The 22119-nt window shown below is 45.6% G+C and overlaps 1 protein-coding gene across 2 annotated transcripts in view; it reads left to right on the top strand.

Moving 5' to 3' along the window:
• SLC30A10 (solute carrier family 30 member 10) overlaps positions 1–18868 on the top strand; it is a 35540-nt gene extending 16672 nt beyond the window's left edge. The window contains exons 1-4 of one of the 2 annotated variants that reach the window (XM_049769518.1): positions 6289–7333; positions 8064–8147; positions 12011–12250; positions 17526–18868. In XM_049769518.1, coding sequence (XP_049625475.1) covers positions 6745–7333; positions 8064–8147; positions 12011–12250; positions 17526–18004 — 1392 coding nt within the window. In that variant the 5' untranslated portion in view covers positions 6289–6744 and the 3' untranslated portion in view covers positions 18005–18868. Of the gene's footprint in view, positions 1–6288; positions 7334–8063; positions 8148–12010; positions 12251–17525 lie in introns of those variants that run through there. The other variant, XM_049769520.1, reaches the window with a different exon arrangement.
• The last annotated feature ends 3251 nt before the right edge of the window (positions 18869–22119 follow it).

Genomic DNA, 22119 nt, shown 5'->3' with positions numbered 1-22119 from the left:
AGGGACCTTTTCATAGTTTCTGAGTCCCTTCAGCTCACTGGGGACTTGCAACTAAAAGGCCTGGGCTGGGACAAAACTTTTTACCCTGTGCTCCCACCAGCTCCCTGTGCACTCTGGACTCATACCCTCCTCCCTAGCATGCAGCAGCATCATGGCATCAATGGGCTGGTGTGGTGGTGGTGGTGTGTGGGTTGTGGGGTGTGTGTGTGTGTGTGTGTGTGTGTGTGTCTTCAAAGCTGCCCCACTGCAGCCAGAATTACAGACTCTGTCAAGGGCGAGTCCTCAGTTTCCTGAAACAAAGAGGTGGCTTTCATTTCTGGATGATTCTTTCTGAACATCCTCTTATTCTAAGATTGTCCATGTATCAGGAGCTCGACCCCTGTTGTCAAATTTTCATAGTACTGCAGCTGCCCTGGGGAAAAGATCTGTCTCTTCTCTGAAGGAAGAATTTGGTGCCTTGCTCAATATATTCATTCTTTCCCCCAAAGAGAACATTGTCTGTTGTCAGGTAAAGCTAGAATGAAAGTTGTGGCCCGGGTAACAAGAGAGCAGCCTTGACATGGCTGACCAGGTTCAACCCCTAGTTTCCCATAAGGCCACCCCCAAACCCCATCAAGAGTGCTTCCTGAGGGCCTGGAGAGATAGCACAAGGTGTTTGCCTTGCAAGCAGCTGATCCAGGACCAAAGGTGGTTGGTTCGAATTCCGATGTTCCATATGGTCCCCCGTGCCTGCCAGGAGCTATTTCTGAGCAGACAGCCAGGAGTAGCCCCTGAGCACCACTGGGTGTGGCCCAAAAACCAAAAAAAAAAAAAAAGAGTGCTTCCTGAGCACCAAGCAGGAGTAAACTCTGAGCACATCTGGGTGTGGCCCTAAAACCAAAAAATAAAATATAAATAAATATAAAATAAAAGCAAAGGTGCTGGAGAGATAGTACAGCAGGTAGGACATTTGCCTTGCATATGGCAGACCCTGGTTTGATCTCGGCATCCCATAGGGATGGACATATAATAAGAGCTTACTAAATCTTCTACTATTATATTAATGGTGATACATTAGTGATATAATAATTTTTGCAAATGAGATTGCTACTACTTTTTTCCCTTTATTTTGTTTTTCTTCTCTTTCATTTTTTTCTTTCAATTTTTTCAGTAACTTTGCTTTCATTTATCTGGAAAAAATTGTATTATGATCAACTATGTCAACTATCTGTTGCTTTTTCTTTAGATAAATACAAAAATCAATAAAATATTAGGCGAAGAAAAGGAAATGTGTAAACAGTTTTTTAGCTTTTTCCATAGGAATCTAAAAATAAATGGGTAGTTTACAAAAAGTAAAACTGAGGGAACACAATTAATTAAGCAAGCTAATAAGATGTTGAATTTTATGTCTGTGTGTAATCTAGAAACAAATGTTTTATAGTCAGTAACTGAAAATAATTGAACTCTTAAGAACTATGGCAAATGAGACATTGAATTTGTTCAGTTTGTTGTACAAAACTAGACTGTATAAAAACAAGCCTTTGGTTTCTAGATATTTCTTTGAAAAACCAGCTTTATTCAAGCCAAGGGTTTTACTAAAATATTTTATATTAATTGTTTTGGTTTTGGTTTTGTCTTTTGGTCCACACCTGGTGGTGCTCAGGGGTTACTCCTGGCTCTGTTCTCAGAAATTGCTCCTGATAGGCTCAGAGGACCATATGGGATGCCGGGGATCAAATTCAGGTCAGTTCAGAGTCAGAATCGTGAAAGGTAACAGCCCTACCACTGTGCTATCACTCCGGCCCCAAGAAGGTAGTTCTGAGGCCAAGTCTCTCCATTACAGACTTTATGATTTTCTTAAAATTACAGGATTTGGGCTCCTCACCTGGAACTCTGAAAAGCTTACCCTACAATTCAGGGCATGTTTGTTTCTGTTCTTTTGCTTGTTTGTTTGTTTTTGGGCAGTGCTCAGGGGTTATTCCTGGCTCTATGCTCAGAAATCACTCCTGGCAGGCTCAGGGGACCATATGGGATGCCGAGATTTGAACCACTGTCCTTCTGCATGCAAGGCAAATACCTTACCTCCATGCTATCTCTCTGCCCCCTGTTTCTGTTCTTTTGTTTGTCTTTTTTTGGCCATACATGGCAGAGCTCAGTGTCTACTCTGTGTGGTTCTGGGGAATCAAATCTGGGGTGGTAAAGCAAGTTCCTCATCTACTGTATTATCTCTCATGCCCCATGCAGGTCTCTAATTACTCTTTGGGGTACATACCTCTTAGAGGTTCTTTATATACTCATTTTATTTGGGGGATGGATATGATGTGCTCATAGCTTTCTTCTGGCTCTATGCTCATAGATCACTCATGATGGTTCTCAGTGGGCCATATGGGGTGCTGAGTATGGAACCTGAGTTGATTGTGTGTAAGGCAAGAGCCCTACTTGCTCAGACCCCCAAGCACAGTCTTCTTTCTTTCCTTCTTTCTTTTTTCCTTTTTCCCTCCTTTCCTTCTTTCCTTCCTCCCATCTTTCCTCACTTCCTTCCCATCCTTCCTCCCTCTTTATTCCTCCCTCTTTCTTTCCTTCCTTCCCATCCTTCCTCCCTCTTTATTCCTCCCTCTTTCTTCCCTTCCTCCCTTCCTTCCTCCCTTCCTTTCTCCCTTCCTTCCTCCCTTCCTGCCACCCTCCCTGCCACCCTCCTTTTCTTTCTTTCTTTCTTTCTTTCTTTCTTTCTTTCTTTCTTTCTTTCTTTTCTTTCTTTCTTCTTTCTTTCTTTCTTTCTTTTTTTTCTATCTTTCTTTCTTATTTTTCTTTCTCTTTCTTTCTTTCTTTCTTTCTTCTTTCTTTCTTTCTTTTCTTTCTTTCTTTCTTTCTCTCTATCTTTCTTTCTTTCTTTCTTCTTTCTTTCTTTCTTTCTTTCTTTCTTTTCTTTCTTTCTTTCTTTCTTTCTTTCTTTCTTTCTCTCTCTCTCTCTCTCTCTCTCTCTCTCTCCCTCCCTCCCTCCCTCCCTCCCTCCCTCCCTCCCTCCCTCCCTCCCTCCCTCCCTCCCTCCCTCCCTCCCTCTCCCTCCCTCCCTCCCTCCCTCCCTTCCTTCCTTCCTTCCTTCCTTCCTTCCTTCCTTCCTTCCTTCCTTCCTTCCTTCCTTCCTTCCTTCCTTCCTCATGAGATACAAAGTTGTTGATAGTTGAATTTTGGTCATACAATACCCCAACACCCATCCCTTCATCAGTGTTAATTTCCCACCACCAATTTCCCCAGATTTTCTTCTGTCTTCCCACCCCTACTCCTATACTCAGCCTACCTCTAAGATAGATACTTTTCTTCTCTCTCTTTTTTCTTTTCTTTGTTTGTTTGTTTTGTTTTGGGGCCATACCCGGAGACGCCCAGGGGCCATTCCTGGCTATGCACCCAGAAATTGCTCCTGGGATGTCAGGGGTTTGGTGGGGGGGTCGAACCTCTGGCCCCCCTTTTTTCTTTATTTTCTTCCTTTTAGGTACCCTGGTTTGCAGAACTGTTATTGAAGGGATATCATGCACAACACGTTACTTCCTTTCAATTCCTAGTTCTTGTTCAGACTGACCTTTCCCAACTGTTGTCACAGTGGGCCCTTCTCTGCCCTAAATGTCCTCCCTCATCATTTCTTTTTTTAAATATAATTTTAATTTTAATTATAGTGGCTTACATATCATTGACAATAATATTTTAGGTACATATTAACATAAAATCAGGGGAATTCTCATCACCGAATTGTCCTCCCTCCACCTCAGTTCTTGTCCTTCTTCCCATATCCTCTTCCCTTACCCCCGGGGCTGCTAGAATAAGTGGTCCCCTCTGTGCCTAGCTTTCTACTTAGTGGTCTTACACCTATTTGGTCTTGGTACCTCCTTATTCCCCCCCCCCTCAATTGGGGGAAGGGACTAGATAGTTCAAGTTATGCGGTTTTGTTTGAAGAAGAGAAAAGTAATAACCTGGAGAAAAAAAAGAAAAAAAGAATCAGATACTCCGGAAATGGGCAGAGTCCTTCTAGAGGCTTTCATCCTTGGTTTGAGAGACGAAGGGGAAAAAGAAGGTGAAACAGCACAACAGTACATAAAGAACTGTCAAATAGGGGCCGGCGAGGTGGTGCTAGAGGTAAGGTGTCTGCCTTGCAAGCGCTAGCCAAGGAAGGACCACGGTTCGATCCCCCGGTGTCCCATATGGTCCCCCCAAGCCAGGGGCAATTTCTGAGCGCTTAGCCAGGAGTAACCCCTGAGCATCAAACGGGTGTGGCCTGAAAAAACCAAAAAAAAAAAAAAAAAAAAAAAAAAAAGAACTGTCAAATAAAATATCCAGTGAGCATTCCAAAAAAATAAACAAACAAAACAAAACAAAAAACAAGGGTAAGCACCATATAAAAGCCATGGTATCGAGATTAAAAAAAAATGTGGCAGAGCACATAAGAAAAGAAAAGAAAATAAATAAATAAATATAAATAGAGACATCCACTTCAATAGCCAAACCACAACAATGAAATTAACAAAAAATAGATAAGTAAATAATAATAAAAAAATGTTTTGTGCTTTTTTTCCCTCTCCTGCAGATGCACAGTAAATATTGGGGTCATTGTCTTTGAGCACCCTGTTCTCAAATGCATGTGTGTCTCCTTGGTCCTCCTGACAGGCAGAACTAGGTGTGGAGTGACCCCCACCCTCATGGTTACACCCCTGAGCCCTGGGCTGTGACTTCTTATCTGTGAGCAGGACAGTGATGGTGCCTTGGGCTGGGTGATAAGGCTCTGAAGTCCTGGGCTCTCTCTTCCCCAGAGGACACAGAATGCTGCTGGCAGAGCTGAGGGGCCCCTGAAGAAAGGCTTCCCCTTCTCCCCAAGGCTCAGCTGGGACCAGCACTTGGTTCCCTGCCCTGTGCACAGTATCAGGTCACCTTTGGGCAGGGGGAGAGCAGTGCTCTATCCTCTGTCCACTGGTGCCCAGGAATCCTGCTCCCTGCGTGCTGTTGGCCAGCTCTGCTCCTGTGCTGACTAGGACTTTGTGGACCCAGCTCCCTGCCAGCCTCCTCGATCTCACCCTCACCCACACCTCTTCCTGTTGCCTTTTTTTTTTTTTTAATGAGCAGTAAAATCTTGGAGGGTTTCCCGGTGCCAGCTGTTGCTACTGCCTGCCCACCTGTTTGACCCTCCAACTGTGCCAACAAGCCCTCAGCCACCCCACATGCCAATAAGCCAGGCAGACTCTAATTTGGGACTTGCTGAGGTTTCTGGATCTTACTGGTAGTGCTCAGGGATCCGCCCTGATTCTCAGGGTTCAGTCCTGGCTCTATTCTCGAAGATTAGTCCTGGCTCTGTGCTCAAGGATTACTCCTGACTCTGTGGTCAGGGATCACTCCTGGTGGGTTTAGGGGACCATATGGGATGCCAGAGATGAAATTTGGCCAGCTGCATGCAGAGTAAGCACTCTGCTCACTTCCTGCTTTAAACATTAATACTGATGGTGGCAGATGTGAACAGGTCAGGTTCTAGATAGGGTGCGATGTCCCTGGAGTCTTTATTCTGGTGGTTCTTCTGAGGTAAAGGGAATTCCCTTTCTAAGGGGTCCGCTGACCACGACCCAGAGCCTCATAGGTCACCAGAAGGCTGACTGGCATTTTCCAGGTGATCCTGGGCAGGGCTAGGGCTAGAGTGACCATGCCCTCCTGCTGGACCCTGAGGCTGGATGGGGAAGGGGAATGGAGATTCAACCTGGGCAAAGAGAATCAAAACCAAACTCACAGTCCTGAATGTGGTCACCCCCTATGTCCGCCTCTCTACACTGACCAAGAGGGCCCTGACCCTCCTCTTCCAGGGCCCCATGCTGGGTAACTCCTGTTTGGAAAGGAAACCCCCCATAACAGGAACGCCTCAGTATTTTCCTCATCCCCATTGTGGCTTTTGAGGTCGCAGCAATGTTGTTCGCAGGTTCTGTGCTGGAACTGATCACTGATCGTTCCCCTCTAGCAAGGCGGGCGCCTGCAGTCCGATCGAACCAGAGAGGTCCAAGTCCTTTGCGCGCAAGGCGAACGCTTTCTGCTTTCTCTTCTTTTACCAGCCCCTGCCAAGAAGGCTCCAGAGAAATTCCTGAATTGTGCTGAAACTCCCCGCAGTACAGAGGCACGAGCGTATGTGCCCTGCTTCTAAAGTGGGGCCTGCTCCCAGTTGGCCAATTTCCCCTGGCAAGGAAGGAGCCTGGGCTGGGCGCAGAGATTAAGGGGGACAGACAGAACAAGAGGCAGGGTTGAGGGTGAGAAAGCCCAGCCACGGTGGCCGGAGAGTGGGAGAAAAACACGGGTGGGCCCGGCCCTGCTGCGTCTGGGCACGTAGGCTCCGATGGACACGTCCAGCCCCGCGTCCACGCCCCAGGACACATTAGGCTCTTATCTCTGGGGTCAACAGTCAGGGCGTTGGGGAAATGAGGAAAGCTTCAGATCTTGAGCGAACCCCTCCTCTGTTGAAGAGAGTTTTGTCTGCAGGGCGTGGCTGCGCGAGCGCCCCTTTCTCTCCTTTCCGCAGCTCCCCAGATCTGGCCCCTATCATAAGCCGGACCTCGGCGGCCTGGCGCGCAGCCAACAGGCTCGGGGCGCGGGGCGTGCGGGAGGAGCCGGGGCAGGCGGGAGGCCGGGCAGGTCCCCGCGGGGCGGGTAGAAACGAGGCCGCCGGCAGCCTTGACTTGCATTAGGGGCGCGGGACACGGTGAGCGGCGGGGAGGGGACGCGCGGTCCCCACATGCAGCGGCGACCATGGGGCGCTACTCGGGCAAGACGTGCCGGCTGCTCTTCATGCTGGTGCTCACCGTGGCTTTCTTCGTGGCCGAGCTGGTGTCGGGCTACCTGGGCAACTCCATCGCGCTGCTGTCCGACTCGTTCAATATGCTGTCGGACCTCATCTCGCTGTGCGTGGGGCTGGGCACGGGCTACCTGGCCCGGCGGCCCCCCCGGGGCAGCGGCGCGTCCTACGGCTACGTGCGCGCCGAGGTGGTGGGCGCCCTGAGCAACGCAGTCTTTCTGGCCGCGCTCTGCTTCACCATCCTGGTGGAGGCCCTGCTGCGCCTGGGGCGGCCCGAGCGCATCGACGACCCCGAGCTGGTGCTCATTGTGGGCGCGCTCGGACTGGCGGTCAACGTGCTGGGGCTGCTCATCTTCCAGGACTGCGGCTCCTGTTGCACCCCGCGTCGCCGCCGCCGCCCAGCCCAGCGTTGCGCGCCCGGAAAACCCTCCGAGCAGGGCTCAGCCACTGCCGCTATCTCCACCACCACCACCGGCTCCGGCCCCGGTGGCCTCCGGGACGGGAAGAACGCACAGGGGGCCACCGTGTTCGCCAACGTAGCAGGTGCCTTTCGGATGCAGCCTCCTCGGGGACCGCTAGGCGCACCCCTTCTTGTCCCCGCGCTTTCACTCCGCGTGCTCTGCCCACGCCTTCTTTCTCTGGCAGCTAGTTTTGCTTGTTTAAAAAAAGGGGGGGGGGAGAGCAATTTCTTTTGTTTAGGCAATGAATTAATTCTAAGAACACAATGGATTAATTCTATTAACACACGCTCCCCTTTCTCCCAATCTCTTTTTCCCCCCCTTGCATTTCCCCTGGGAACCCCCTTTTCTCTCATTTTGTTTCTCTTCTTTCTCCTAGTCACTCTGCATAGTAATGTGGTCTTCTTGAAAACTGGTTATTATATTCTTCTTAATTATTATTATTATTATTACAAATATTGCCTTTGCGCATCGTGTGTGTGTGTGTGTGTGTGTAGAGCAGGTTTTTCCTTGCTTCACTTTTGGGTCATTAACTTGAACTCTGAATGAAGTCTAAAGGTGGATCATTAGGCTTATCTCAAGGCCAAAATGCAGGCTGCCTGGGATTGTTTGCGCTGGTGTGTGTGTGTGTGTGTGTGTGTGTGTGTGTGTGTGTGTGTGTGTGTGTGTGTGACAGAGAGAGAGAGAGAGAGAGAGAGAGAGAGAGAGAGAGAGAGAGAGAAATTTTTTTAAATCCCCAGACCTCTTTTTGAGTTCCCTACTTCTTTTTGTTTGTAGAACTTATACACAACACAAGGTTTCTTCTTTGAATGCAGGTGATTCCCTGAATGCCCAGAGCGAACCCGAGCTGGAGGAAACTTTGCAAAAGGAGAAAAAGTCAGACGCCCTGAATATCCGAGGTAGGAAGGACTTGGGGTTGGGGGTGGTGAGGGGGAGCTCGGTTCAGGGTTCAGACGGGCATTTTCTATGAGTTAGCCTGTTCTAAGGTGTATTTGAAAGTGGACCTGCTGCAGAGCGCACTCTGATCTGGGGCTCTTGCCTAATCTCTGCATCGATCTGGGGACCCAGTCTTGCTAATGATTGATCCTTGACCCAGCTTCGCCCCATGCACTCTGCAGGCTGCATACTCAAATCCGTAAAAGCTGAAGTCCTGGGATTTGGTGCATACATAGAAATCACCAGCATCCATGCAGTGTTGGTGTAGCATGCAAAAATCGTGGGTGGCTGGATCCACAAGGTTCCGTGTCCCTCCTGATAAAGCTGTTGGCTCTTCCCATTGCACTTCCAGACCCCAGTGGGGGTTCTGGTGAGACACACGGGGAGAAAGCCAATCAGCTCTTTCCCAGCTCTGTGTTCAAGATCATAAGCAACCATAAAAAAGGTCAGCTGGAACATTTAGCAGTTTCTCTGGCCTCTGAGGACATTGCTCAACTCCTCTCCCTCAATGTCTTGAGCACTGACTGGGCATCAAACTCTGCGAATTTTGACAAATTAACAACTATCTGCAGCCTTTTCCCTTAAGATGGTTTGAGCTAAGCCTGTAGACCGAAAGAGAAGCAAATCACCTAGGAGATTGCTTCATGTTGTAAGGTCTCACTTCTGATTTGTGATGTGATGCTCAAGATAGACCCACAGGTTAAAGCAGAAAAGAACTATAGGAACACATGCATACCCAAAGTTTCAGTGAATTCATTGAAATTCTCAGTAAATTCATTGAAATTCAGATCAACCAAGAGTTTGCTAAAGAGCTTGGCAGTTCATCTTTTTTGGAAAAAGAGAATAAATCATGAAAATAATAATATTGTAGGTTTTTAAAGAATCCACTATCATGCCAGTTTAATTTTTCCAAGCACGTTTTAGGACTTAGTCATTCCTATCTTATAATAGAGTTAAGAAGGAATTATATGGAGGTGGAAAGAAGTAACTAACAAGCAAGTTAATATACTAGTAGTTATTGAGATCTTGTTTGGAAAGTCATAATGTAAAGGAAATGATATATGATCTTGGGAATTTTATTACAAAGTTCCTGGGAAGAAATAGAGCCCAAACTCATAGAACCTGAGTGCAGAGCCAGGAGTAAGCCTTGAGCATTGCCAGTAGTGGCCCATGTGTGACCACAGAAGGTGCTTGGGATTGAACCCAGTCATATGTGCAAGGCAAAACACCTTGCTTGCTGTACTATAGCTCTGGTTCAACATGTAACATTCTTTTTTTTTTTTTTTTTGGTTTTTGGTTTTTGGGCCACACCCGTTTGACGCTCAGGGGTTACTCCTGGCTATGTGCTCAGAAATCGCCCCTGGCTTGGGGGGACCATATGGGACGCCGGGGGATCGAACCGCGGTCCGTTCCTTGGTAGTGCTTACAAGGCAGACACCTTATCTCCAGCGCCACCTTCCGGGCCCCTCAACCTGTAACATTCTTAAAACAACGTGGTGTGTACATGTTAGCTAGGTCATAGTCATTACTATGAAAGGGATGGAAATTATTCTCATGTTCCAATTAGTCATCCATTAATCAAATACTTTTGCATGCCTACCTTGCAAATCTTCCATGCTACAACAGAAATGAAGGAAAGATGGGGGTGTCCCTCACCTCTCTTATGGTCTAACCTAGGACCCCAGGCCTACATGCACAAAACAGTGCAGATTGGCCCAGCAATAGAAACCAGGTCAAGGACGTTTAAGAAACATTTGGTATTCATGTTTTCATTTTCATTATGAACTTGATTAGCATCTTTTAAAAACTAAAATACCATTGGCTGATAACATTCTATAATGTTTCAGATGTATAATATTGTACTTTGTTATCTGGATAAGTTGCCTTATACTCCCCAACAAAACGGCGGTTTCCTTGGGGCCAGAACAATAGCACAGCGAGTAGGCTTTTGCCTTGCATACAACCCAGGTTTGATCCCTGATATCCCATGTAGTTTCCTGAGCCTGCCAGATGTTTTTCCAGAAATCACTGTAGATTTCTGAGCAGAGCCAGGAGTAACCCTTGAATAGCACCGGGTGTGGCCCCAACCCCCCAAAGTGTGGTTCCCATCTATCCATTTGTTACCCTACAGCTGAACCTGGTGGTGCCCACTGTGTTTTTCTCCTAACCTAAGCATTTGTTCTTGTTTACTCTCTGGTATGTGTAGCCTCCCTATTTTCTTTGTGACTCGGGATAGGAATTTAAAAAGCTCCTTTTGGAGTGACATTTTGGGTTGTAGATGTGAGGGCCCAGAACTAGAATTATGAAGCTACTGGATGTAGTTATTGAATCAGAATCTTGTTATTTAAATAAGCAATCTGAAAGAAGGAGATGTGGATATTTTTATTATTCCAGTGTTTCTTTATTTTGGAAGGGGGCAGGTAGCATTGTCATAACATTAAATGTTTTTGTTTTGGGGCCATACCTGGCAGTGCTCAGGGTTACTCCTGGATATGAACTTAGGTATCCCTCTTGGCAGACTCTGGAGAGATGTGAGATGCCAGGGGTCCAACCATCTGTCCTATCTCTCCGGCCCCAAAAGGAAATATTTCTTTATAAAACTCCCACTGGCAGGATATTTACTGCATCCACCAGTTTATCTTTGTCTTTCTGATGATGATACCCAGCTTGGCTGTGTGTCATATTGTCTCTGGAACCTTTCTATATGCTTCCTTCACTTAAAGACATCCGCTGTTTGTTTTCTGTTTTGTTTTTGTATTATTTTATTGCTATTTGTTGGTTTGTTTGCCACATCCAGCAGTAACTCCTGGCTCTGTATTCAGGGATCACTCTAGTGGGTCTCTGGGGACCCTACAGGATGCCAGTTATCGAGTCTGGGTAAGCCACAGGCAAGGCAAGCACCTTCTCCAATGTACAATTGCTTGGACCCATTTTATTTGATGGGAACTAATGGTATTCTTATGCAGTTCTAAAGCCAAATGCCATTTAATTTGGTTGGGGCTGTGTGAGATATGGGTTCATGAAATGGGTTCAAGAAAAGAGAAGACAATCAAAAGCTCCCTCCTCTCTTTGAAGGTCATACCCAGCTCTGCTCAGTGACTGTTTCGCCCTTCTCCTGCTCTGTGCTCAATCCTAGCAATGCTCAAGGGGCCCACCTGTGGTTCAGGGGATCAAATCATGGTCAACTGTATGCAGGGCAAGTGCCTTGACCCTTGTCCTCTTTTTCTGGCCTTGTGTCCTCCTCAGAAAGATGTTCCCTGCAGGAACAGCAGGGGATGTGACTCAGTGGCAGAGCACGCATGTGTGTAGATAGGGTTTAGGATTCCCTGGTAGCAGCCCTCTCCTGCCAATTGCCCTGCATAAATAAATAAATAAATAAATAAATAAATAAATAAATAAATAAATAAATAAATAAATGTATGACTAAAATAATAACTGAAAGCTGGCACCCCAGCGTGTAGCATAGTGAGTGGGGAGAGTTAAGTCAGCGGCTCAGATTTTCTCTGGCTTGGGGCTAGAGTGATAGCACAGTGGATAGGGTGTTTGCCTTGCATGCAACTGATCTGGGTTTGAGCCCCAGCATTTCATATGATTCCCTAAGTACTGCCAGAGTGATCCTGAGTGCAGAGCCAGGGGTTAATCTCGAATATTGCTGGTGTGGCCCCCAAACAAACAAAACCCTCAAATCTTCCCACCCAGGGCTAGGAATCTGGGCACTGCTTTTCTTTGCCAACTCTGTCTACAGGATGTTTTCATGCTGCTCCACCCTAGCTGGTTCTGAATGTCCCCTTGTGCTGTGTGCTGAACAATCTGCTTTTTCCCCCAGGTGTGCTTCTGCATGTGATGGGGGATGCCCTCGGCTCGGTGGTGGTAGTTGTCACTGCTGTCATCTTCTATGTGCTGCCCCTGAAAAAAGAGGACCCATGTAACTGGCAGTGCTACATCGACCCCAGCCTGACCATCATCATGGTCATCATCATCCTGTCCTCAGCCTTCCCCCTCATCAAGGAGACAGCTGCTATCCTGCTGCAGATGGTCCCCAAGGGCGTCAACATGGAGGTTCTGAGTAAGTCTGCCCCCCAACCCAACCCAGAAATATACCCAGGCCCTTTGGACACCTGATACTCTTGTTTTGTTGCCTGAGACAATCAGTGACGCTCTTGTTTGGGAGTGGGAAACACCTGAGATGCCCAAGGCTTACTCCTGCCTCTGTACTCATGGATCACTCCTGATGGACTCATGGGACCATTTGCCTTGCTGGGGTGCAAACCCCCTAAACTTCAGTCTTCATGAGACAGTGATTCTGAACTCCAGGACCCCAAATTCATTTCAGGGCACATTTTCCCCATCACTGAGCTTGGGTTAGTCTCATTCCTGGTTGTTTTCCTTGTCAATATATACATACATATGTATATATACACACATACATACATATAGAGACATATGTATACATATATACATACACCTCAAGTAGTGCTCAGGAGGGCCAGGGGCCCCATCTTGATTGCCCTTCAGTGCTGGGGATATACCACCTCCTACCCACCCCTCAGTGGGGCTCAGGGGCCTCTCGTGCTTCATCTACCTGGTGATGCTCAGAGGTCCTCATCATGCTGGGATCTGAAACCGGGTCATGTCAGCCACAGCCTCTAGCCCTTGTGCTGTGTCCCAATTCCACAATAGTATATGTGGATTCAAGTGAGGCCACTTCTGGGCCAGGCACTTGCTCCTTATTTCTGGTCCTCTGCAACATGCATCTTTCATCTTCTGTGCCAAGGATCTACTCCTTATTCTCCATCCCCTGAAACTTCATTTCTCTTATCTTCTAGGCCCTACTTGCTTTCTGATGAATGGTTCTGAATGGGTCTGCAGCTGACCTGTTTCCCTTTACTGTCTAAGCTTGCTTTCACCTTTGCTCAGGAACTAAATCTCCAGCAGAGTCAACCTCTTATGCTCAGAACCACACAGGGTTGAGGGCTAGCTGATTAGCAACTTTCAGCATTTTTTTCCTGGCAGGTGTCAGGGAGCAGCTAAATAGTGCAACTTGATTTCTGGCCTTGATCAGTGAAGTCTATGAAAATTTTTTGGGGGTGGGTGGGGTGGGGAGGCATCCTGAAGATGTTGGTGGGCAGTGTGGTGTCAGGGATGAAATTTGGGGCTTCACATTTGTGCCTTGAAGACAGGCGATCAAACCTTGGTGTCACATAGGGTCCTCTGAGCACCATCATGAATGATCTCTGAGTACAAACAAGTGTGCTTCCCCTTCCCCACAAAATAAACAAATAAGTGAAAAGTCTAGTAATAAAAATACTTTTTGGGTGAGGGGAATGCCAGAGACTGAGCCAGACTGACCTTGAAGCATGACCATTCTCTGAGCTGTATCTCAAGCCCTTTGTAACCTGGTAGATTAATTTCCAGGGCTTTGCTCATTATTCTGAGTAATTCTTTGCAGAAGCCTTGGATGTAACCTCATCAGCATCCTTACAGTAAGATAAGGGAACCAGGTACCTGGGTTAGGTCAGGAGCTCAGTCAGTGAGGTAGTAAATGAGTCATCTGGGTTTCAAAGTGAACTTGGCTTCTGGCCTTTGCTCACATCCCTTTTTTGCCAACCACACATATTTAAGAAAGTTTGGCAAATACCCTCAGTCCTAAGATAAGAAAATAGAAATGTCTCATAATCCTACCATCCAGGAATTAACCACACTTTGTGTGTGTGTGTGTGTGTGTGTGTGTGCGCGCGCGTGTGTGTGTGCGTGTGCGCACGTGAACTGATAGTTGAAATAAAAGAGAAAGAAAAGCACAAGAGGACAGGAAAGAATTTTGTCAAGTATAATACACCTTAGCTGTTTGCTTTTATTTCATCACTTGGAAACAGTTTGTAAATATGTAAATCTTCTCTCATCTCTGTAAATATTTGACTTTCTTGTCTGGATCATATTCTATCACAGAATTAATTTAACTATTCTCTTCTTGCCATTTATTTTCTTTATAAGTTGTTAAGTCTTATCCCAATAAATAGTTGCTTATTTCCCTTATGTTAAATGTCTAAGACAGTTGGCAAAGTTTTTTTTTTTTTTTGATGGGGGAAGGTTGGGCCACACCTGGTGATACTCCGGGGTTACTTCTGACTTTGTGCTCAGAAATCGCTCCTGGCAGACTTGGCAGGACCATGTGGGATGCTGGAAATTGGACCCGGATGCCTCACAGGCATGTGTGAAAGGCAAACATCCTACCACTGTGCTATCACTCCAGCCTCAAAGATTTTTTTTTGTTTATTTTTTTGTTTTTTGGGTCACACCCGGCAGCACTCAGGGGTTATTCCTGGCTCTATGCTCAGAAATCACTCCTGGCAGGTTCAAGGGATCATATGGAATGCTGGGATTTGAACCACCGTCCTTCTGCATGCAAGGCAAATGCCCTACATCCATTCTATCTCTCCAGCCCCAAGATTTTTATTTATCTAGTTAAAATTGTTGTAAATTTAAGTTAGTTTCAATATGGCCTAGGTTTCAAGTGTGCAGCATTATATATCAATGTTTGTGTTTAAATATAGGCATTGTATTTGTCACTCAAAGTCTAGTTGACATCCTTTGCCTTATTTGAATTCATATTACAGATAATCCCTTTCTTTCCTCTTTATTTTTGGTGGCCCAGGGATTGAACCAGGTCTCATGCATGTGGAAATAGTCATGTAGGCCCATAGGTGTTTATTACACATATTTTTGGAATTGCTACTTTATTTATTTAAGGTTTGACTTTGGGGGCCACATCTGGCAGTGCTCAAAGCTTACTATTGGCTCTGTCCTCAGGGATCACTCCTGGCAGTGCTTAGGGGATTTTATGTGTTGCCAGGGATTGGAAGGGGTCTGATTGTGTGCAAGGCAAGCGTGCTATCACTCTAGCCCTGAAATTTGCCATTAAAAATAAATTATGATTATTATTGGTCCCAGGGTAAGTTCTGCCCAGTTGTGGTTGTCAGTCTTTTGTATTTAGTGGGCCAAGGGAATTCCCTTTCTAATCTTCCCAATATTTACTGTACCTATAAAAAAAAGGAAACAAAAGAAGCACAATTTTATTCGTTTGTTTGTTTGTTTTGGTCACACCGGGTGGTACTCAAGGGTTATTCCTGGCTCTGTGCTCAGAAATTGCTCCTGGCAGGCATGGGGGATTCATGTGGGATGCAGGGATTCAAACCATCATCCATACTGGATTAGCTGCATGCAAGGCCTACATCTGTGCTATCTCTCGATTTCTTTTTTTTTTTTTTTTCATGCTCGTGGTTATTGTTTGGTTATCTTTATTGCTGTGGTGCTTTTTTTGTAGTCACTGGTTTCAGGTGTTTTTTGGGCCACACCCAGCAGTGCTCAGGGGTTACTCCTGGCTGTCTGTTCAGAAATAGCTCCTGGCAGGCACGGGGGACCATATGGGACACCGGGATTCGAACCAACCACCTTTGGTCCTGGATCGGCTGCTTGCAAGGCAAACACTGCTGTGCTATCTCTCCGGGCCCTGGTTTCAGGTTTTGTTTAATTTTTTTGTGGTTGTGGTTTTTTGGTTTTGTTTTGTTTTGTTTGTTTGTTTGTTTGTTTTTGTACTTTTGTATTTTTTGTTTTGTTTTGTTTTGTTTTTGGGTCACACCTGGCAGTGTTCAAGTTTACTCCTGCCTCTAGGCTCAGAAATCGCTCCTGGCAGGCTTGGGGAACCATCTGGGATGCCGGGATTCAAACCACCGTCCTTCTGCATGCAAGGCAAACACCCTACCTCCATGCTATCTCTCTGGTCCTGTACTTTTGTATTTTTGTTATGTTTATCTTCTTTTTTCCCCTTTCTTCTTTTTATTTATTTTTAATTTTTTTTGTTTTGAGGTCATACCCGGCAGCACTCAGGATTTATTACTGGCTCTATGCTCAGAAATTGCTCCTGGCAGGCTCGGGGGACCACATGGGATGCCAGGATTCGCACCACCATCCTTCTGCATCTAAAGCAAATACCCTACCGCTGTGCTATCTCTCCAGCTCCTCCCTTTCTTCTTTTAAATTGATATTTATAACCTCTAGATGGACTCCTCCCAGTTTTTTTGTTTGTGTTTTGAGATTTTTCTTTCTTTTCTTTTTTTTTCAAACAGAACCACATAACTTGAATCATCTTGTTCTGCCTCATAAATTGAGGGAAATAGGGCCCGGAGAGATAGCACAGTGGTGTTTGCCTTGCAAGCAGCCGATCCAGGACCAAAGGTGTTTGGTTCAAATCCCCGTGTCCCATATGGTCCCCCGTGCCTGCCAGGAGCTATTTCTGAGCAGACAGCCAGGAGTAACCCCTGAGCACCGCTGGGTGTGGCCCAAAAACCAAAAAAAATTAAAAAAATAAAAAAATAAAAAAAATAAATTGAGGGAAATAAAATGAATGGTTCCAGGACCAAACAGTCGTATGAACATTGAGTAGAAATAAAAAAAAATGATCAGACTTAAACATTAAACTCAAAGTCAACGACAACAGAATTGATACCAATCTACAACAAGCTATATACAGAGGAGACCAGTTATACTAGCAGTTCGGAGGGCAAAGGAGGGGGATATGAGATGCATGCTGGGAACAGTGATGGAGGGAGGACAACACTGGTTTTGGGAATGCCCCTGATTCAATGTCACTATGTACCTTAAATATTACTGTGAAATATTTGTCACAAATTATTTCTTTGGTCACAATAAAAAGTATTTAAAAACACACAAGCAAGCAAACAAAAATAGATTATTATTGTTATTATTATTTGTTTGTTTATTTGAGGACCATACCCAATGGTGCTCAAGACTTACTCCTGGCTTTGTGCTTACTCTTGGAGAGTTCAGGAGACTATATGGGGTGCTGATATTGAACCTGGATCAGCTGTTTGCAAGCCAAACACCCTACTTGCTGTACTTGGCTCAGGCCCCTGGAAGTTGCCATTTTTTTTTTTTGTGGTTTTTGGGTCACACCCGGCAGTGCTCAGGGGTTACTCATGGCTCCATGCTCAGAAATTGCTCCTGGCAGGCACGGGGGACCATATGGGACGCTGGAATTCGAACCGATGACCTCTTGCATGAAAGGCAAACGCCTTACCTCCATGCTATCTCTCCAGCCCGGAAGTTGCCATTTTTAATTGACTGTGTATGTGCAATAGAAGCCACCTGAGTCGACAAAGAGGATGTTGGGAAAACTGCTCAGGAAGATAAGTGAGGCTCTATCCTTCAAGTTACCCTGGGGAGCCAGAGCCATTTCAGTGTGAAGATGCAAAGGACCACTGTCCCTCCTTTATCTGTCCCCCTGTTTTCTTACCTGTGCTCATCTTGGCTCCTTTTCATTCCAGCGAGCAACCTCTTGGCTGTGCCGGGCGTCAGCAGCATCCATGAAATGCACATCTGGGAACTGATCAATGGAAAGAGCATCGCTACCCTGCATGTCAAGTATGACAAGGACAGGGGCTATCAGGATGCCAGCCAGAAAATCCGAGAGCTCTTCCACCAGGTGGGCATCCACAACGTGACCATCCAGTTTGAGCAGGTGGATGGGATGGAGCCATCAGGCCAGGACTCCCAGGCTCTTTGCAGCTCACCCTGCATCTCTGGGGCCTGCAAGAAGCATCTTTGCTGTCCACCTCGAGCTCTGCCCCTGACCCATGTTAACGGCTGTGCTGAGCACAATGGCTGTCCTCCAGGGGCAAACCTTGGGAGGCAAGCAGCCACACACATAGCCATCAGTTTGACTTCAGATGACGTGAGTGATGGAGGACACACGGATACCAGGACTCAGGAGAACCAGCAGTATGTCAACAGCACTCATTTCTGAGCCAGGCAGCATGAGCAGGCTGTCTAGATGAGGCCCAAATGAACAGGCTGTATAGATAAAGCCCTTTGGTACCACCAGATATTGGGCTCACTAAGGTGCTCTGTGCTGAGAGAGGGGCACGTACAAAGAAGATGCTGTAGTTTTGAGGGGAATGTAATATCCCCCCTGCCTCAGCCTAGGTGTTCTGTGCTGCTCCTCACCACTTTTGCTCGGAATACCCTTCTTTTGAAGCTCACTTACTCACCTCTCTATCAGGAGTCCAGGGTTCTGGCCACATCCACCACTGTACTTATTTTATAAACTGACAAGAGCCATTTGGCTGACTGACAGCTGAGTAAGCACAGAGGCTGCAGCAGTGTGGCCCTTTCTTCAGAACCAGAAAAACAATTGCTCTTGCTCTCCTGAAATTCTCCTGGAGGATCAGCCAAAAGGAACTTGAGGGGGTCCCTGCCACTGCAGAAATGTTGTCTTTGAGTTATTTGGGAAATGAATGTAAAATGAATTATCCACAGAGGTATAAAAAGGATTTGGAGAACATGGAAGGAGACTTGATTTTGGGGGGAAAGAGGATTGGAACCAAACAATGTATTTGGTGAGATGAAGAGAAAACAAACATTGTCTTCCATCTAGGCCCCAACAGTGATTTCAGTGTTTAAATATATGAAATGTCTTCCCCTCTCCCAACTTGGAAGTGCAGTGCTGTTTCTATTCCTTTAGGCAGAACACATGTACTTTATACTGTCTTGTAACTTTCTGGGGGCTGTTTGCCTTCATTTGCTTCCACCATTACTGTTTGTCTGTATTTCCTCTGAGTCTTCTTTTATGTAACCATATGGATCTATGGGGGTGTTAACTAGGAGAAAATGAATATTCCTGGAAGAGAAGAATGCATTGATTGAGTATTTATTCTTGCCAGTACTTTCACTAGATATAATTTTGATTATTTATCATAGTTGCCAACTTGATAGAGGAGAGACTATTTAAGTGAACAATGAAAATGAATTTAATTGGATCAAATGACTTTGGGACACCTCCTCCTTCTGTCACTTAACCATCAATGATGATCAAGTTCAAATAAACTTAGTAGGTTTGGATTAAAGCCATCACCCCTCTGCAACGGTATTGGAGAAGCACTTGGTGTGAAATAGATTGTTCAGGGAGGAACACTCCAGTCAGAAGAGTCTCAAGTAGGGAGGGAAAAATGGACCAAAGAACTAGAAACTTCTTTGCTAAGTGGCAGAATTGACTGAAATATTCATCCCTTTAACTCTTTTTTTTTGGGAGTGGGGGTGTTTGGACAACACATGGTGGTGCTCAGGGATTATTCCTGGTTTTGTGCTCAGAAATTATTCCTAGCAGGCTTGGAGGACTATCTGGAATGACGGAGATCAAACCCAGGTTGGCCATGTGCGAGGCAAATGCCCTATCCACTGTGCTATCTCTATGTCCCCTCATCCCTTCGACTCTGAGTGTTGGGTAGGGTTCAGATATTGACATCAGAAGATCTGGATTAGTCATGGGAAAAGGCAGCCACATTTTTTTTCTGCATATACATCACTGAAAAATGTGGCTAAAATTTGATGACTGAAGTAAGTTACTATGATCACTAGGGTAGGAACTTTTTATTGTGTGCAAGACTTTCATCTGAATTTATGCTGACTGTGATTTAGGTGAATAGAAGAATCCCTAAATCAGTTTTTATCCTTAGAAGTTTATTGAATTGGTTCTACGTACATCATAATTAAAAGGAGTTAAAATATAAGATAATATTTTAGTACTGATTATTAAAAATCAGACAGCTATTCTCACCAAACAGAGGATTTCTCTCTGCAATGCACCAAATGGACCAAATTCCCTAGATAAATAGGAGATGTGAAATTTTGATGGGAACCAAAGAAGAAATTTATTTCTCATCTCCAAAGAGGAATCTCTAATTTGATTTCACATTAAGCTTTTTTTATTGTTGGAGAGAAGGGAGAAAAAACAGCAATTTGACATATTTTGTGCAGTTGACTAAAAGAATGCATGTGAGTTTACAGCTCAATAATACTCTTGAATTAATCTTCAGAATATTTATTGGAAAAGGGCATTAATTCCAATATAATTAAATTTCTCCCCAGGAAAACATCTTGAAGGGCCTTTTTATAGATATAAAAAATTCTGAAGTAGAGTTAATAGAAAATATGACCTTAGTCGGACTTTGATGCTGAGTGTCCTTAATAATATTTGAACAAGTGGTTGAAGTGCAATACTTTTTTGTTTTGTTTTTGGGCCACACCCATCGGTTACTTTTGGCTCTGCACTTAGAAATTGCTCTTGACAGGCTCAGGGGACTATATAGTATACCGAGGATTGAACCTGGGTCTGTCCCAAGTTGGCAGTGTGCAAGGCAAATGCCCTACCGCTGTGCTATCACTCTGGCCCAAAATACTTTTGTTTTAGTTTAGGGAACTGCACGTGTCACTTCAGAAGCCTGCAGGAAGGTGACTTTACTTTACTCTTGCTCTTTTTTGACCTGCATTTCAGTTCTCTTGAGGAAATATGAGTCCCTCATATTTATGAGTCCACCCTCCTGCGCATTGAATCCCAGCTCTGCTGGGAGTAACTGGTGCCATGATGAAATCTAGACTTAATTTCTTTCCTTTTTTGGTTTTGGGGCTACATGTTGTGTTCACAGCTCCTTCCTAGCTTTGTGCTCCAGGAATTGCTGTTAGTGGTATTTAGGAAACAGGATGGGGTGAAGAGGATTAAATCCGGATTAGCGGGGCCTGAGAGATAGCATGGAGGTAAGGCGTTTGCCTTTCATGTAGAAGGTCATCGGTTCGTATCCCAGCATCCCATATGGTCCCCCATACTGCCAGGAGCAATTTCTGAGCATGAAGCCAGGAGTAACCCCTGAGCACTGCTGGGTGTGACCCCAAACCCCCCTCCCCCAAAATCCAGATTAGCTATATGCAAGGCAAGCACCTTATCTGCTATTCTATCTTTCTGGCCCTTGACCTATATATTTAAACAACTTTTGTTCTTGAGATTTAAAACATCCTGTCCCTTACATAGAGTTTTTGTGTACTTAAAACATTCCAGAAAATTCCCTTAAAATATATTTTTAGTTTGGGGTTTCTTTGTCCATTTTAATTTTTATTAATATTATGTTTTGAGATAATAGTGGTATATGTCTCTGCCTTCTTTTAAGATAGAAAATAGTTGTTCAAAAGTATCAGGCATACTCTGTGTGTTGAGTTTTTTTGGGGGGGGGGATTTGGGCCACACCCAGTGATGCTCAGATGTTATTCCTGGCTATGCACTCAGAAATCACTCTTTGCTTGGGGGATGATATGGGACATCAGAGGATTGAACTCAAGTCCTTCCTGAGTCAGCTGCGTGCAAGGCAAAGCCCTACCACTGTGCCATTGCCCCAGCCCTGTGTATTGAGTTTTTTTGGGTTCACACCTGGTTGTGCTCAGGACTTACTCCTGGCTCTGAACTCTTGTTTTTTTGTTTGTTTGTTTGTTTGTTTGTTTTTGGGTCAGACCTGGCAGCGCTCAGGGGTTACTCCTGTCTCTGTGCTCAGAAATCACTCCTGGCAGGCACAGGGGACCATATGGGATGCCAGAATTTGAACCACTGTCCGTCCTGAATTGGCTGCATGCAAGGCAAATGCCCTACCACTGTGCTATCTCTCCAGTCCTGGCTCTGCACTCTTTTTTTTTTTTTTTTTGGGTCATACCCGGCAGTGCTCAGGGGTTACTCCTGGCTCTATGCTCAGAAATCGCCCCTGGCAGGCTCGGGGGACCATATGGGATGCCGGGATTTGAACCACCATCCTTCTGCATGAAAGGCAAACGCCTTACCTCAATGCTATCTCCCGGCCCCGCGGTTCTGCTCTCTTTTGGTATTGGGGTGGGGACCATATGGATTCCAGGGATTAAACTTGAGTCGGTTTCTTGCAAGGTAACTGCCTTCTCCACTGTACTACCACCCTGGTCCTTCTGCACTATGAGGAACAGCCTTCATGTGGGTGAAGCTGCAGCTATAGGGACAACCCTTTTTCTGTTTCCTCTGTGCTGACCTGAAACCACGGGGGCAACATTCTTCTTCCTGTTTTCTCTGTCCAT

The sequence above is a fragment of the Suncus etruscus genome, chromosome 3 (genome assembly GCF_024139225.1).
Source record: "Suncus etruscus isolate mSunEtr1 chromosome 3, mSunEtr1.pri.cur, whole genome shotgun sequence".
Taxonomy (NCBI): Eukaryota; Metazoa; Chordata; class Mammalia; order Eulipotyphla; family Soricidae; genus Suncus; species Suncus etruscus.
The sequence above is the reverse complement of the archived record's forward strand: the minus strand, read 5'-3'. Positions and strand labels throughout refer to the sequence as shown.